Source organism: Procambarus clarkii, chromosome 7 (genome assembly GCF_040958095.1).
Source record: "Procambarus clarkii isolate CNS0578487 chromosome 7, FALCON_Pclarkii_2.0, whole genome shotgun sequence".
NCBI classification, from domain to species: Eukaryota; Metazoa; Arthropoda; class Malacostraca; order Decapoda; family Cambaridae; genus Procambarus; species Procambarus clarkii.
Genome location: NC_091156.1, coordinates 30,031,208 through 30,047,590, shown reverse-complemented (window position 1 = coordinate 30,047,590; position 16,383 = coordinate 30,031,208). Strand labels below are relative to the sequence as shown.

At 39.0% G+C, this 16,383-nt stretch overlaps 1 protein-coding gene across 1 annotated transcript in view; it reads left to right on the top strand.

Moving 5' to 3' along the window:
• LOC123761436 (galactose-specific lectin nattectin) overlaps positions 1-14,847 on the top strand; it is a 165,920-nt gene extending 151,073 nt beyond the window's left edge. Inside the window, exon 4 of the mRNA XM_069316127.1 lies at positions 12,833-14,847. Coding sequence (XP_069172228.1) covers positions 12,833-12,983 — 151 coding nt within the window. The 3' untranslated portion in view covers positions 12,984-14,847. The remainder of the gene's footprint in view (positions 1-12,832) is intronic.
• Positions 14,848-16,383: the final 1,536 nt, after the last annotated feature.

The following is a 16,383-nucleotide window of genomic DNA, read 5'->3' as shown; positions in this document are numbered from 1 at the left end:
TAATACCACAGAATTAAAATATATATAATAAGTATGAATAGTCAGAATATGTATATATGTTATTCTATAAGACCCTGCAATCTTAAAGTTATTTATATTTAAAAATGATAAATAACTTCAATATTATTCCTTACAAGTTTTTCTCTTTTCCCCACCCAATGTTTCTTCATCTCTCTCTCTCTTGCCCATCCCATATTTTTCGCATATTCTCTTTCGCACCATTGTTTTTCTCTTTACACGGGACTGTGCCCATCATGCAGGTCTGTGTTCAGTTCCCCTAACGTCCACGCTATTGGACAGTAGCAAATTTCTCCTCACTCCCCTATATATCTCTAAATGATTCATTACAATGTTCATTTAAATGTTATATTTTTTCTGCAAAACACATTCAGGGGAGAACTTATCTATTAAACTAATTTCAAATCAAATACAAATCTTAATCTTACCTATGTATGCAGTGACATTCACAAACACAACAAAAAACTTTATCAAAACCCACACAAACTAGCGCAAATACCCAAACAGGCATCCGAAATGTTATGCACTTTACAAGCAAGTAAGAACTCTTTCATACAAAATAAATAAAAAAATTATATTCATAAATACAAACTCCCACATACAAATATACAAACATGATTTTATGCAACCATGAAAAAAAACTATATAAAAAACACTTGCAGTTAAACCCTCCCCCCCCAATAAAAAAAAAACTTAAAATCCACTCAAAGTTAACCAAAAAACATTTGCAGTTACACCCACCAAAAAAAATCGACCCTTTTTTTAGCTGGTTGTGGTGTGTCTTGTTTGGCAGGATCGATACTAGAAAAACACATCTGGATATTGGAAAATAGCTAGATAGACACAGCACTATCACTATGAAATGATCTTGGGAATGGGGTATAATATGTAGTGACTGGATATTGGATATTGGAAATATACATTAAATTTATATGGAAGAGGTGAAACTTGGGTAAATTGGACTTTTAGCTGTGCTATGATATAGTAAAATCAGACAAATTTGGTGGAAATTGTCTGGTCTTAGCCGTGTAAGGTTAGGTCTTGTTTGGTACGATTCTTGCAAGAAAACACACCTGGATATTGGAAATAGCTGGATGGACACGGCACTATCACTATGAAATGGTCATAGGAATGAGGTAAGATGTTCAATGACTGGATATTGAAAATACACATTAAATTTATATGGAATTGGTGAAACGTGGGTAAATTGGGCTTTTGGCTGCGCTATGATATGGTATATTTTGTGGAAATTGTCTTATATTATCTAAATTTGGTGAAAATTCTCATAAATTGGGATAAATTTGGCATTAGCCACAACACTAAAACTATGAAATGGTCTTGGGGATAGGGTGTAATATGCGGTCACTGGATATAGGGTATTGGAAATGCACATTAAATTTAGATGGGATAGGGAAAAAACCTGGGGAAGAGGTAAATTTAACTTTGGTTGTGCTATCACATGGCAAATTTGGGGCGAATTTTGTGGAAATTTTCTTAAATAGGGAAAATTGGCTAGATAGGCATGGCATTAACAATTAATTAATTTTGATACTTTCGCAGCCCGATGACGGCGTCGACGTCATACAACCAAAATATGGAGTAGACCCAATGACACATATAGCGTCATATATTTAAAAATTTGTAAAAATTCTTTTTTTTTTTTAATACTGTGAGGCCTTGTTTTAAAATGCACACCAGCATCTCCCCATGCTCTGTATATCCCACGTGGCATCCCCACCCCACAGTTGGGAGTAAATAATGAAGAAAAGCAGGTGTTATTCTCATGACAAAGAATTTTATCATATACTATTGGTAACGTTGTCGTAATATTTGCTTTTATATGTAAATATTCCTTTAGGGCATTCTATTGTGAACAATTTGATACAAATTGAACGACGTAGCACAAAAATTGACGTCGGACAACTGATCAGAGTATAGACATTTGAATGTGGTGGTGAGCTCATGGGCAATGCATGGACTACCTGGCGGTGCGCGGCATGTTTAAAGTAAGGAAGAGTGAGACTTATATGTTCTTATATCTAAATATTCCCTTACAGCATTCTATTGTGAACAATTTGATACCAAATTGAACGACGTAGCACGAAAATTAAGATAACAAAGCTGAAAAAGAGTATAATCATATATGTGGTGGTGCAACCCTTCCTCCGAATAGACAGTACGTTTTAATACTAAATGTAATAAGTACATTCCTGACTGTCTGCAGAGTACATAAATACACTTAATTGTTCCCTTACATTTACCTCTCCATATATTCTCCTCATTTTCTGTTTATACACTCAAAATTTTAGTTGGAAGTTTTCATATTCAATTCTTGAAACTTGAAAATGTCCTAAAGAGCTGGCAAGCCGGGGATGGAAGAGGCAAGGGAAGGATTTAAGAAAACATGAAGGAGGATTGGGAGGTTAGGTGGAGAGTAGGGAGGACAGGGTAGTGGCCCAACCACTTTGGCTTTGTAAGTGATTACGGAGTGATGTGAGTTGATATATGAATTGATGGCTAGGCAAGACTGCACTCATAGATGATGGTGATGAGGAAGATTTTTTATATGAATGATTGCTGACTGCCAGTAGCAGCAAGCTGTAGCTACTGCACAACAGGAGAAAAGTTGTCATGCGAGGACAAAGTCCTACTCTTAGTGCCGCACCTGGAGAACAGTGCTGTGGTGACTTACGAATGTGTGGTTAGTAGAGGAGCTTGTTGTTGATGTACACAATGATTTTGTCCCGGTTGGTAGAGGTATTTGTGTCAGATGTTGACTTGTTAGTTTATAGTTCGGGCCTGTTAGGTGTATAATGGATCAGGATGTTCCCATTCCTCATCACGTGGTAGGTTACTAAGTATCCTGGCCATGGATAATTCCTGTTGTGGATGTACCGCCTGACTTTTTGTTGTAGTGACATTGAACAAATCCACAAGGGCCGTGACAAGGATTCGAACCTGTGTAAGGGAGCATCCCAGGTGCTGCCTTAATCGACTAAGCTACGACATGGTCAAAAGAGTTGAAACCGAAGTTCTACTGAACTAACACAAACCAGGGTTTTCATTTGATGCATCACGCAATTGTGATTTCTGTGTGTAATGAAGTAAAGGCAAACAAGAAGAACGGCCTATTGACATAGCTGGAGTGCATGAGGGAGTTGTGTAAAACCTGGTTTGTATCTCGGAGAGGCTGCAGGATTCAGTAAGTTCAGTAGAACTTCGGTTTCAACTCTTTTGACCATGTCGTAGCTCAGTCGATTAAGGCAGCATCTGGGATGCTTCCGGATGCAGGTTCGAATCTCCGTCACGGCCCTTGTGGATTTGTTCATTTGATGCCTCACACAATTGTGATTTCTGTATGTAATGAAGTAAGGGCGATGAGGGAGAACGGCCTATTGACATAGCTTGAGTGCATAGGGAAGTTGTGTTAAACCCTAGTTTGTGTCTCGGAGAGGTTGCAGGATCAAGTAAGTTCAGTAGAACTTCGGTTTCAACTCTTTTGTCCATGTTGTAGCTCAGTCGATTAAGGAAGCGTCTGGGATGCTCCTGGACGCAGGTTCGAATTCGGCCCTTGTGGATGTTTTCATTTGATGCATCACGCAATTGTGATTTCTGTATGTAATGAAGTAAGGGCGAAGAGGGAGAACGGCCTATTGACATAGCTTGAGTGTATGGGGAAGTTGTGTAAAACCCTTGTTTTTGTCTAGTAGAGGCTGCAGGATCCAATAAGGTCAGTAGAACTTCGGTTTCAACTCTTTTGACCATGTCGTAGCTCATTCGATTAAGGCAGCATCTGGGATGCTCTCGGACGCAGGTTCGAATCCTCGTCACGGCCCTTGTGGATTTGTTCAATTGATGCATCACGCAATTTTGATTTCTGTGTGTATTGTAGTGACATCCTCCTTGTTCTGTGGGGCTGGTCTCGTATCTCATAGTTAGTAGTGTTTTATACCATAAAGGGATCGTCACGATTTGGTAAGTAGGTGTTCTTCATTTTGTATAACTGCTTTGTTGAGAGTTTGTTTAGGCGTCTATTTAACGGGTCTGTCTTTAACTGGGTGTGGAGAATTTTGTCGGCAAGTGTCACTCCGGCTACAAATCTGAGTGCTCTATTTTGAACCCTTTGACGTTTCAACGTTTTTGACTGTTTAGTAAGAGCAAGCGGGGTGTATGCGTATTCCAGGATAGGTCGAATGAGTATTCTGTATAGGTGTAGCTTCACATGTTGAGGAGCTTGCCTGAATCGGTACAGCCGAGCTAGTTGTGCTTTAGCTACGGCTACTTTCTTATTGATATGCTCAGTGGAATTTAAAAGCCTCGATATTACATAGCCCAGAATTGTAGTGGAGTTCTGAACCTGTACTGACGTGCCACCGATGTCGATGACCCCAAGTGTACTAACCCAGCTGCCCACCGAGCACAATTGAATTTTGTTAGGGGTTTGTCACGATTTTCCAGTCTTGTTCCCAACTTGCTATGGCTGCTAGTTCCTCTTTCGTCTTCCTTATGACTGAATTGTGTTTAGTTCCTTAGCCAGCAGGCATCGACGACACTACATGAATGACATCGTCCGCGAATTGAGTAATAATAGTGTCGTTATAAATAGGGCGTGGCAAATCGTTTACAAAGATATTGAAGAGGAGTGGGCTGATGCACGATCCCTGAGGAACTCCTGCTGTCGGGATAAAGGCTTCAACTTTCTTGTTGTTAAACACTGGAACCACCGTTCTATTGCTTATAAAATTCTTTACTAGTCTTAGGAGGGTCCAGTTGTGGTGTGGTATAGATTGCAGCTTGAAGAGCAGACCATTATGCCATAAACTGTCAAAGGTCTTGTTGACATCTCTGGTTGCTATTAATGCTGTCTGGTGCTGTTTCCTGATACTGTCTGCTGCATCATAAATGATATTGATGGCGTGTTGTGTTGATCTGTGGTTCCTAAAACTATACTGTTTTTCAGTATACAAGTGGAGATATTCCATGTAGTAGTTAATACGATTTGAGAGTATTTTATCAAAGCACGGTCGACTCCAACAGGGAGATAGGCCTATAGTTTCCAGGGACATGTCTGCTTTTGCCTGGCTTCGGGATAAAGATCATTTTGGCAGTTTTAAATACCTGTGGGAAGTGGTCTGAAACGAGGATGGCGTTAAAGACGTTGAGCAGGGACTGCAGGTAGTTGAGAGGTAGAAACTTCAGTTGGTTGACTGTTATTCCTGATGAACCTGGTGCTTTGTTCCTCGTTTTCTGTAATACTTCTAACAGCTGGTGATGGTGATGGGTCGGGTGATTGGGCGGTCAGGGTCAAGGAGTGCAGTGTTCATTAGAGGCCTGCGAGACTTTCTCCACATTTTCAGCAACTCAGTGGTCGACTGTACGGTGGATGTCATTGTTGATTTGGCTGTTGTTTTCTGTAAAGATTTCCATCCAAACTAATCCCATGAGATTAGCCTGCAGCTGTGCATCATGCACTCTGGTGGTTAGTACCTCGTTGTTGTCATCAGTATATGTATAGCTGAGGTGGGACACCTGTGTCTTTGACAATCCTAGGAGTTGTCTGATCTTTCAACAGAAACTAGCAGGTTCTCTCTTGTACTGGTTCGCTTGGTTGACTAGTGTACCCCAAATATGACGTTTGTGTAGGAGCGTGAGGCCTAAGACTTCACGTCTCAGAGATTGAATGATTTGGAGGGTTGGCTGGCCTGTGCGTAGGCGCCTCACACACACTTGTTGGTAATGCCTCATTTTATCCTTGATCTCTCTCTGGTCGGTTTGTATTGCTGAATTATTCTGGTGTTAGTTAGGTCACAATTGGTCATAGTTGTTTCAGTGATGCATGTATAGAGGCAATTACTGCGTCAATGTTCTGGACCGGTTGATTGTCAAGATCAGCAGTTGGATCAATGCCAAGGAGCTCCATATATATGGGCGAAGTCGAAGCGTGCTTAGTTTGGGTCCGAGGAATCCTAGAATTCTAAAGGGAGATGCTTGGAGGTGGAGAATAACAGGTATGTGATCTGAACTCCACATCATTACCTGGGAGAATTCTACTGTGCAATTCTACCGTGAATATTGCATTCAAGATTTGTCAGTATAATTAGTTTGGGTCCGAGGAATCCTAGAATTCTAAAGGGAGATGCTTGGAGGTGGAGAATAACAGGTATGTGATCTGAACTCCACATCATTACCTGGGAGAATTCTACTGTGCAATTCTACCGTGAATATTGCATTCAAGATTTGTCAGTATAATATCAGGTTTTCCTTGGTGGTTTCTTACTAAGGTTTTGAATTAAGGACCCAAGAACGTTAAGTTCCTCGCTGTCATGAGGTTATCTAAGAGTCGACCTTTGATGGCATTACTTCTATTGGTGTCATTGAAAAATGCTGCATGGTGTGCATTAATGTCCCCTGCAAGGATCTTTGGGACATTTCTGTTGAGCACCTTGTGAATGGCTCTCGAAGGGATGGAGTGCTGGCCTTGGGGGATGTAAGTAGTTAAAATAGCAAGTGGGCCATGATTCGTAACTATTTCCACTGCTAACGCATTTTCTTCTTGGAGGTAGATGTTGGTGAAGGAGCACCCCAGCTTAATGAGCACCGCAACACCTCTATTCAGCCCAGAGTTCCTTTCAATAGTCGTGTATCCATGAAGTTTGATGTGTTGGTCTGGGCGTGCACAAGTCTCGTTTAATAGGATGATTTCAGGGTGATAGTTGCATGTTTTTAGTTCTAGTAAATATTTGTTGTTGAAAAAGTGCCTAATGTTAACTTGCATAATTGTAATCCCCATTATTAGTTCGTGTTTCTAAAGAGGTATGGTGACCTTTCAGGTTGCTTCTTTTGGTGGCCTTTTTCCTTAGCTGTCTGTAAAGATTTCGTTTTCCTTATCTGGTGTGCTTCCCCTGCCCCCTGATTGTGCTCTGCCTCCTCCTCTTCTTCTTCCTCCTCTTTTGCTACATCTTCCTCTTCCTCTTTCTCTTCCGTTTCATCATCATCTTCTTCATATTCATTTCCTGAGGCTTGTTCGTCTTCTACTACTGCAGTGGTTACTTGTGGAGCTGTTTGTCTGAACGATTTGGGCAGGGAGTGTCACAGTGGCCGCCTCCTGTTGTTGAGAAGGCTCCTCTTCTGAGTCTTCAACGTGGATATCAATACTCTCGCTTGTTGAGGATGGATCAAAGGGGGCAGGTGAGATAGGAATGAAACGTGAATTGACTGTGTGTTCGGGTTTACCATGATAGTGATACCCATTCCCTTCCATATGTGAGGTAGAATGGTTACCTCTGCTGCGTTGACATGTGTGGGAAAACTTGACTCATATAATTCATAAAAATTGATGCTAATTCGATAGCTGCGAAGGACCACCACTTTTTAAAAGAAAAGTGGAAAATGGGTAGAGCAATTGGTTTACTATTAAATCCATGAACTAATGTCCTATGGATATTATTGATAAATATTACATTGAATATTGATAAATATTACATTGAATATTGATAAATATTACATTGAATATTGATAAATATTACATTGAATATTGATAAATATTACATTGAATATTGATAAATATTACATTGAATATTAAAGGGACTGTAATTTATGAATCAAATCTTCTCACCCAAAATGGGGGATTATATGCCAAAAGATTATTGTATCTTTGACATTATTTCAGTGTAATTCGTTCACTGAAGTAAATGAAATAAGTAATTGCAAAATTGAGCAATAATAAGTAGAGGCGAATGGACCTCAAGATACTACAATAGACTAGTATTACTACCAGTGGTTAGTAACATGGATCTCAATGGGAGATCATTAAAATGTCTACGTTATTAGTATCTACATTAACTTATACAGCTTAGCTGTGAATTGCGAGAGGTGTGAAGTTAACTGCCACACTCCTGATGACGTATTGCGTCTGACAAAATTGTTGCCTGAAGGTGGGACAGCCTAGTACCTCGCTTGACGTGGACCCGGTTGCTGCAAGGCAAGTAGACTAAAGAAGCTTTCTACTCGCCTATTAATAATACATCCTAAATTAAAGGAAATGCTCCTACTGAATATAGCAATCACTGTAGAATTTGTCTACAGGTATTAATGCAATATTTAATTCTTTACAAATTAAGACTATTGCTAAAGAAGAGACGTACTGGGTTTTTGTTGTAATTAAATGACCTAACGAAAATTAGTCTAAATGTTAAATGTGCACACAGTATAACAAATAGAAAATTTTTAGTTGCCGAGCCGCGTGTCCGTCGGTGGAGAGAACGATGCAATCCTTTGTCCGCAGCTGCTGTGTGAAGGACGTTGACATCGGATTTGGTATCACTCTGGTTCCAGGACACGGCTAGTGATTGCCAATTTAACGTGGCAACGCTCGTGTAATTGTAAGAACGAATAATTAAACTAAGCAAACTCTTTGCTACAGTTTTGTCTCTCACTTGCAAGTTATTAATATGGCGTCGCTCGTCGGAGTCGGGCGACGCCATAAGGTGAGCCATATACGTCGGGCGACGCAAGCAAGTGATGTCTCCTTCTTCCCTGGCTGTGCTACGCATGCGCTGCCCGCTCAAAGTATTTTATTTTTACTTGCAGTTAATTGGGAAGGCAAGGACTGGTGACAAGTGCTTATGTCACTAAATAATGTATTAAGGTGCAATATATTTTTGCACAATGCATGTCAGCTTATTAAGACTGCATAAAGAAATATCATGAATTGCTTTACTTTGCATTATTTTCCACTATAGATGTTAATAGACCTAAATGAACGAATTCAGTAAGTAATAATATGTTACGTAAATAATCAACTAAATAAACGATTATCCTTAGTAAGGGAACGTAATTAACTAAACTCTGTTTAGATGCAACTAAATGTGGAGAGATTCATGTTTTAGCCCGTAGCTACCTCGCGGCGTCATTGAGACTGTGGCAAGAATTTGGCAAATATTGCGACCAATGTACTGAAATTGAGAATAACATGCATATATTTTATTTCTGTAAGCAGAAAGTTGTTCTTGTAAACTGGATTAGAGACACTCTTCAAGGTTTATGTGGACCAAGTATTAGAGTGGAGTTAATGAGGTTTTCAATGTTTCATATTGACATAAAATGCAAGAAAATTAGGAATACAATAATCATGTTACTTTCTGATTACATTTTTTGTGTGTGGATAGGCAGGCAGGAAGATTACTCAGTAGACAAAATATTGAAATTCTTGCGAGGCAGGATCAGGTATAACATTTGGGGTTTAAGGCTCATGTTCGGTGATGATTTGGAAAATTTGTTTACTGAGAATTATATAAAATATATACAAATGTAATAAAATGTAATAAAATTATAAAAAAAAATATTGCGTCGCAATAAAACATTAATTGAATTAGTTCTACAAATTAGTAGAGTTATTAATTACTATGGTTAATACAATAATGATGTATTGTAATACAAGAAATGATGTATTAGTGTTGGAAACTTTTTTCAACATGGGGAGTCTGAGAAAGGTGGTTTGGTCGAGATCTGTGAGGTGGTGAGTGGGACAGTGGAGTTTGTTGTATATTGCATGGCGTTGGTTGCTTCATTTTTTGTGGGTTCAGAGACCGGGGCCTGTTGGTGTGGTGACTGAGTTTGCGATGATTGTTCAGGGTTGGATGCGAATGCATCATCTGGGATTGCGACTGTAGGTAGATTGTTAGCCATCAAAAACTTATTGATTGTGGTGGAAAATAATTATGGGTTATTACGTGCAAATCTTGCTGCAATTGCTATTAGGACCTGTACCGAAGCATCAGAAGGCGCCTATGACATTGACGTTGTTGGGTGAATTTGGCCCACCCAAGCATTATGCTGGTTAGGTAAGGATGTCTGCTGAGAAGCCTGGTTTGTGGTCATACTTTGACCCGGCATGTTATGGAATGTTGCAGCGTTCATATTTGGTGTCGTCTGCGACTGGTTAGGTTGTGAGGTTTGGGCCTTGTCAAGGATTTTCTGAATTGCTGCTTTCCTCATTGGACACAAAGGAGATATTGCTAAATGTCCACCTCCACAAAGGGCACATTTTCGATTGCCAGGTTGGGGACAATCCATAAATTTATGGTGTTCAGCACAAATGCTACAAGTGCTTGTTGTTGCAGGACACTTGTTCACCACGTTGTCGAACCTGAATCACCGTAAGCATTGCTTAATATCAGTGAAACGTTCTTTGAGATTTGTTCAGGTGTTGATATGTACCCAAAGCACTTAAATCCCTGTTCAATCACCTGGGTAGCATGGCAGTAGTAGCAAACGTTATCTTTAGAGTGGGGCGTGGGTTGCCTTCTTTGGTGAGTCTGTGTATTTGTATGGCTTGTTGCTCATTGATTCTATTGATTTCTTCACGTGTTTCATCGTCGCTGTGGTCCCTAGCTATTTGGCAATTGAACCGCAACACAAACACAGTCCTCCTAGCTTGGAATTTGCCAGTAGCAACGGGAATTACGTCCGCTGCATGGAGTGCCGACGCTTTATCAGGATGTAGGATTTTTTGAAGGTCATCTTCAGTTGGAAGCAAAGTAATTACCCCATTGGTTGTATGATAGGTTTCAACAGGTGAAACTTCAACATGGGTGCCAAGAACATTGGAAATCTGGGTTTTATCAAGTTTATAAGGTTCAACGAACCTTGTTTTAAGTATTACTGGCATGATGATGGTGGTAGCATGATTGGTGGCTGGTAATAATGGCTCGTGAGAGTGAAGTTTTAATGGTTAGTCGAAATCCTAGAATGGCACAAAGTGTTCCTAATCTTAACATAGCCTAACCATGCTACAATGGCGACACAGTTGCCCCGACTCTTTGCGTACCTTGAGGTTACCTTGAGGTGCTTCTGGGGCTTAGCGTCCCCGCGGCCCGGTCGTCGACCAGGCCTCCTGGTTGCCGGACTGATCAACCAGGCTGTTGGACGCGGCTGCTCGCAGCCTGACGTATGAATCACAGCATGGTTGATCAGGTATCCTTTGGAGGTGCTTATCCAGTTCTCTCTTGAACACTGTGAGGGGTCGGCCAGTTATGCCCCTTATGTGTAAAATGATTTACGTGACCAGATTTACTACTGATTGGCCGTGGTACTTGCGCAGAATCAGTTACATCAGGTGGCGAAAGAGTAGGAGTAGAGTAACAGATCAGAAAGATAGGGGTTAGTACATATAGATCAGTACAAAACGGTGCAGTGGGGTGATGGTGGTGAGGTGGGGGTGGGATGAGTGGTGAGGTGAAAATGGAGAATAGTCGATGAATGACGTGTGGGTTGGGTGGTTGGGTTGAGGAGAGAAGGGTGAGGATGGATTGGAACAGTGGAGGATGTGGAGAGTAGAGGTGGCAGGTGGCTGGCTCAGAGATGGCGGTTGGCGGCGCCCCTCCTGCCGGCTTGCTGGCCAATAACTGACGATTTCTTCTTGGCCGTTGTTGATCTTCCTTGTTTCTTGCTATCTGTTGGACGTAATCAACTGCCGACAACCACACGGGTCTCGAATCAGAGACAGGAGGTCTAATGGCTTCTAGAAATGAAGAGCGGCTGTGAGACACATCTGCTCTCGACGACGACTGGCTATAATGCATCGTGATCTGTAATCGTAATGTTCAATTCTATGTAAAAAAAAAAATAAAAAAAAAATTAAATATAAAGAATATCTTTTTCAGTTTTATTAAACAATAGAGATTTTATACAAAACTTGAAAATATCCTGAGTAACTTAATAATTTATTGAAAGATTTTGGTTTTATAAAATTGTAATATCAATCTAGCTATATGTTAAATACTAATTGTAATTAAGAAGCAATAAATGCTATTTACATGCTTGTCTTCCTACACTCCTAAGGATAGGTCATGGTTTTCTATTCAGTTTTTCAGGTAAACTCTAATATTCACAATACTTAGGTTCGATGCTGGGTCTTAAGTGTATTTATGTACTATGCTGATAGTCAGTATTGTATTTATAACATTTAGTATTAAAACGTACTGTTTATTCGGAGCAGGAGCTGGATAGTGTTAAAAATGATTTTTTACTGGGGGATTTCCAATGTCTGACACTTCCCTTGTACTATATTTTTAAATAAAATAAAAATTATACATTATAAGCAATTGTTATTAGTTTAAGAGATGATATATGCAGTTGTCTTTTAGTTTGAGAGACGAGAATACATAACTCTCCCCACCCCCTTCCCCCGAATATAATATTGTCATCTAAAAGATTCCCAGTTGATTACCTTACACTGCCCAAACATTATGATTGTTCTCCAAAGTTTATAACAAACATCACCTGTTCGGATCAGACAGGTAATTTCTTGATCAGATTTTTTTTCCAGAGGATTTCACATCTCTCTCTAGAAGCACTTATGCTCACAACTTTTTCAATACAGTATGAGGAACTATGGTGTTGGTGCCCTAGATGATTTTCGGTCAATAACAGCTTCAAGCTTCCCAGTTATATACAAGACAGGCACTTTCTGAGTTATATACAAGACGTGCACTCTCCCAGTTATATACAAGACAGGCACTTTCTGAGTTATATACAAGACAGGCACTCCCTGAGTTATGTACATATATATATATAGAGAGAGAACAATATTTTTTCATGCATAACAAAGGCATGGGAGGATGAAGTAATATTACATGGGCCCCAGTTTTCAAACTATAGGAACATGGGCAATAAAAGGTTTTATAATTTCTCTAACGTAAACAAAAACATGGAATTATGAAAATTTTATTGCAATACAAAAATAGTAGAGTAAATTTAGGTATCTATTCGTGAATGTTATTTATATAAACTGGTTTTTATTTCTCGTTTTCAGCTACACAAGCGAGCCAGGTGGAGAAAGACGCCAGAACTGTGCCGTCATTTTCGCAAAGGATCTTTATCTTCACGACATAGAGTGCACAGAAAAAGAGGCACCTCTTTGCCAGTTGAAAACAAGAGATAGCAATGTTAACACTTTGCAATGATTTTGCAACAGAAAAGAAGCAAAGTCCTAATCCGAATGCAATCATAGACATTCAAAACGCAGAAAAATATTAAGCGTAAACCAAGCTGTAAGCTTAATGTAGGGCTTATGCTGCACATGCAACGCTCTAATTAACTTAATATGTTTGGTCCCCTTTTTACACATATATATATATTATCAGTAAATAATTTATGTTTGTTGAAATTAAATCCTAAAATATTTATCTAAATTACGAAAGTCATGGTTCGTTGATAAATTCAAATACAAGTTTCAATTTGTCTCTTAATCTGCACCTTGCGAGACTGAAAATTATCAACTTCTTTAAAGAACTTTATCCAGTTACATTTTAACTTGAGCTTAATTTTCTGCAATGAACAAATGGTAATTAGATAATATTTTGTTTTTAAATATGTCAGGAAAATCTGTGAGCTCCACTTTCTGTACAACAAATTTAACATATCTCATCACTCTATACACAGTTCCTTAGAGTATATAAACTGAGGGCTTACTCGACCTACATATCAGGACTAAAGTATATTGCTGATTGACCAGTTAATTTTTTGTAGCCTTATTAGAAATCCAGAGGTTGATGGGACCTGAGTCAACACCAAACCAACTTGAGTAATCAATCAAATGAAACCTCTTTTTTATATTAACACATTTAGGTACATCTGCGTTTGTGCAGCTGCCCTAGACTATATGAAGGGGAGTACAGTGTGTCAAAAAACTAGCTACGTGATGCTTAAAAACCCCATCACACAGGCCTCATGTACAGCCTCAACACACGTCCAACATTGCTCTTAATTAACCAACTATTCCTTCCAATATATATACCTATTTGAATATATTAACTATAGAAACACAAGTGTAAAACTCTGGGGTATCTACTGAGTATGTGCAGAAATGAACACAATGTATATTTCTTTTTTTCATCTTTCCATATATTATTTTTTTGTTTCCTCCAGGCTGATGCCTTCCCAGGGAATGGAAGTAAGAGTTCTGATGATGGTGAATGTTGAAACACTTTTGCAATATATTTGTGCAGTTCAGTAAGTTGCTCCAGCCACTATGTCAAATGCAGAAATGCAAATCCGAAGCCCTTATAGACACCTCCTATTATATCAATTGACTTCATATTTCGGTTATATCTTACACCCAGGAGGTTGGGCATTGTGGGAAATATTTTCCACTTACGACGTAATTGACTGCACAATAAATTTATATATTAATTGTAATTCGTCCTCTGTTAAGCTTACAAGACTAGCAGCGAATCAGTAAACTTTAAAGTAATTAATTATGAGGATTTACTTTTGTTATTACAATATTTACTTATTATGATAATATTAAGGGCTGATGTAACATTAGTGATGCTAGGCGCCTCAACATCATCACGAGGATTGTGCAACTGAATTATCACTGTTAAGACTCATGCATGAATAGTACAACGGAGATATATTCCAAAGCTTTACATATTATTCCAGTTAATATACTTAATCCGATCGTGTGATGATTTGAATTAAACAGCCCCTCTCACGATTAAATAAGTATTAACTGGCACAAGAATGATGGAGGAGGACTGGCCATATTGCTTATCGAAAGAGCATGCAATCAATACGAGTCTCCACAGTGAAGCCCAAATTTCTGCCACTACTCTGCTTATCTCCCATAAAGTTCATTGACTTACTTTTGGGCAATGTTTGTCTCCGTCTCATGGTGTTGTTCCTTAATATTATATGATGGCCAACTGTTGTAACTGGGTTTGCGAGATGGTTAAGCAGCAGGAAAAAACAAAATCTCAACTAAGAACCTTAGCTTAATATAGTCATTGCATACTGAGAATTAATAAATAATTACTAAATTTGTAAGTGTTGGTATTATTGCTTGACTCCTCAGCAGGAGAACTGAAATCAACATCACTGTGTGATACATGAGGCTGCCCATAAATTAGAAGGTTGCTATGTTCTATGGAAGACCACTTCAGACTAAGCTGTCTAGGAAATCACTAGACAGATGAGACAAGTTGTATTAACTAACCCTATTCTGATAGCACAGGGTTTAATATACAACCAAATTAATTTAATTTACCTTAAACTTGAATAACATTAAACTAACACAATTCCTCTATAAAAATTACCACTTACACTATAAATCCCCCACTATGGGAACTGTGAGAAATTTACTTAAATTACAAGAATCAACAAAAATAATGGCACCAATCCTAATCTGCACAATTATCATAATAATAGTAGTTAATGCCAACCCGTAAGTATGGATCATATTATACACCATTGACTTGGATTGTACTGAATACTCTACAATCTAGCCTTTATTATTAATATGTGTGCAGACTTACAAAGAGTGGGATTTCTATCGACAAGAATTGTGTTGCACATTTGCAGTTTGTTATCTATACATATTATATTTGCTTATATTTTATTATTATTATTTGACATACACATATGTTCCACTTTGAATAGTAAGAAGAAAGCTGTTCCAATGGAGGGTGATTGAGAAGAGCTAACCTAATGTATTTCTTGCCACACCATCCTGATTGTTCAAGTCCTGCTTTTTCACTCAAATTAACACACAACAGACACTAATTATACATCACTTTGACAACAAATTGACCTCTATTCGAAAGACAAAAATATCTACAACATGTTCGTTGTATTATAGATTTGTAGTGAGTCAGAAAGGTCATGTGATCAGGCAACTAAACAAATGTGAACAGTTTGCACAATCAACAACTGTGACTCCTAAACTACTCGAACCCCCACAATGTACTTGCAAATGAAAACTGCAAAATGCTGCTGAAGCAGCAGACAAAAACGTTCACAGCCTCTTTGAGGAGAAAATACTTGCAGACCGACTAGACAACTTCCTCGCCGAAGTGGCAAAGTACGAGGAAGAGGTCCATGATCGTGTACCCACGATCATGGAAACTCCTTGGGAAACATCCCAAGGAAACCCCGGAATCTCTGTTCTCTCATTACAACACCGACTTCCTCCCCCTTGACAAAATCTTTAAGGGTTTGAGAATGATAGTCAACTGTCTGAGAGCACATAACCAAATCATACCAACAGAAAAGTCTTCAGCTGACAAGTCTAAACCAGAGAAGTCACTGAAGCCTAAACAACCTAAGCCACATTTTAAGTGGAATAATGACAGAGTGCGAACCTACACTGCTTCCCCCAATAGAATCTGTCGTTACTGTAACTCTTCCAAAGAAAGAATCAATAACACTGGCAAGAGGTTATAAAAAAATTTTTTATGTGATTAAGATTTTATTTCTCAATGCCTCAAATTTCCAGCCTGTGCCATTCGGACTAGTCATTTGCAAATACTGCAAAGGTGTACGAAGTGCCTGTGGGTCTTACGCCCCTAGCAGCTGCGAGACAAC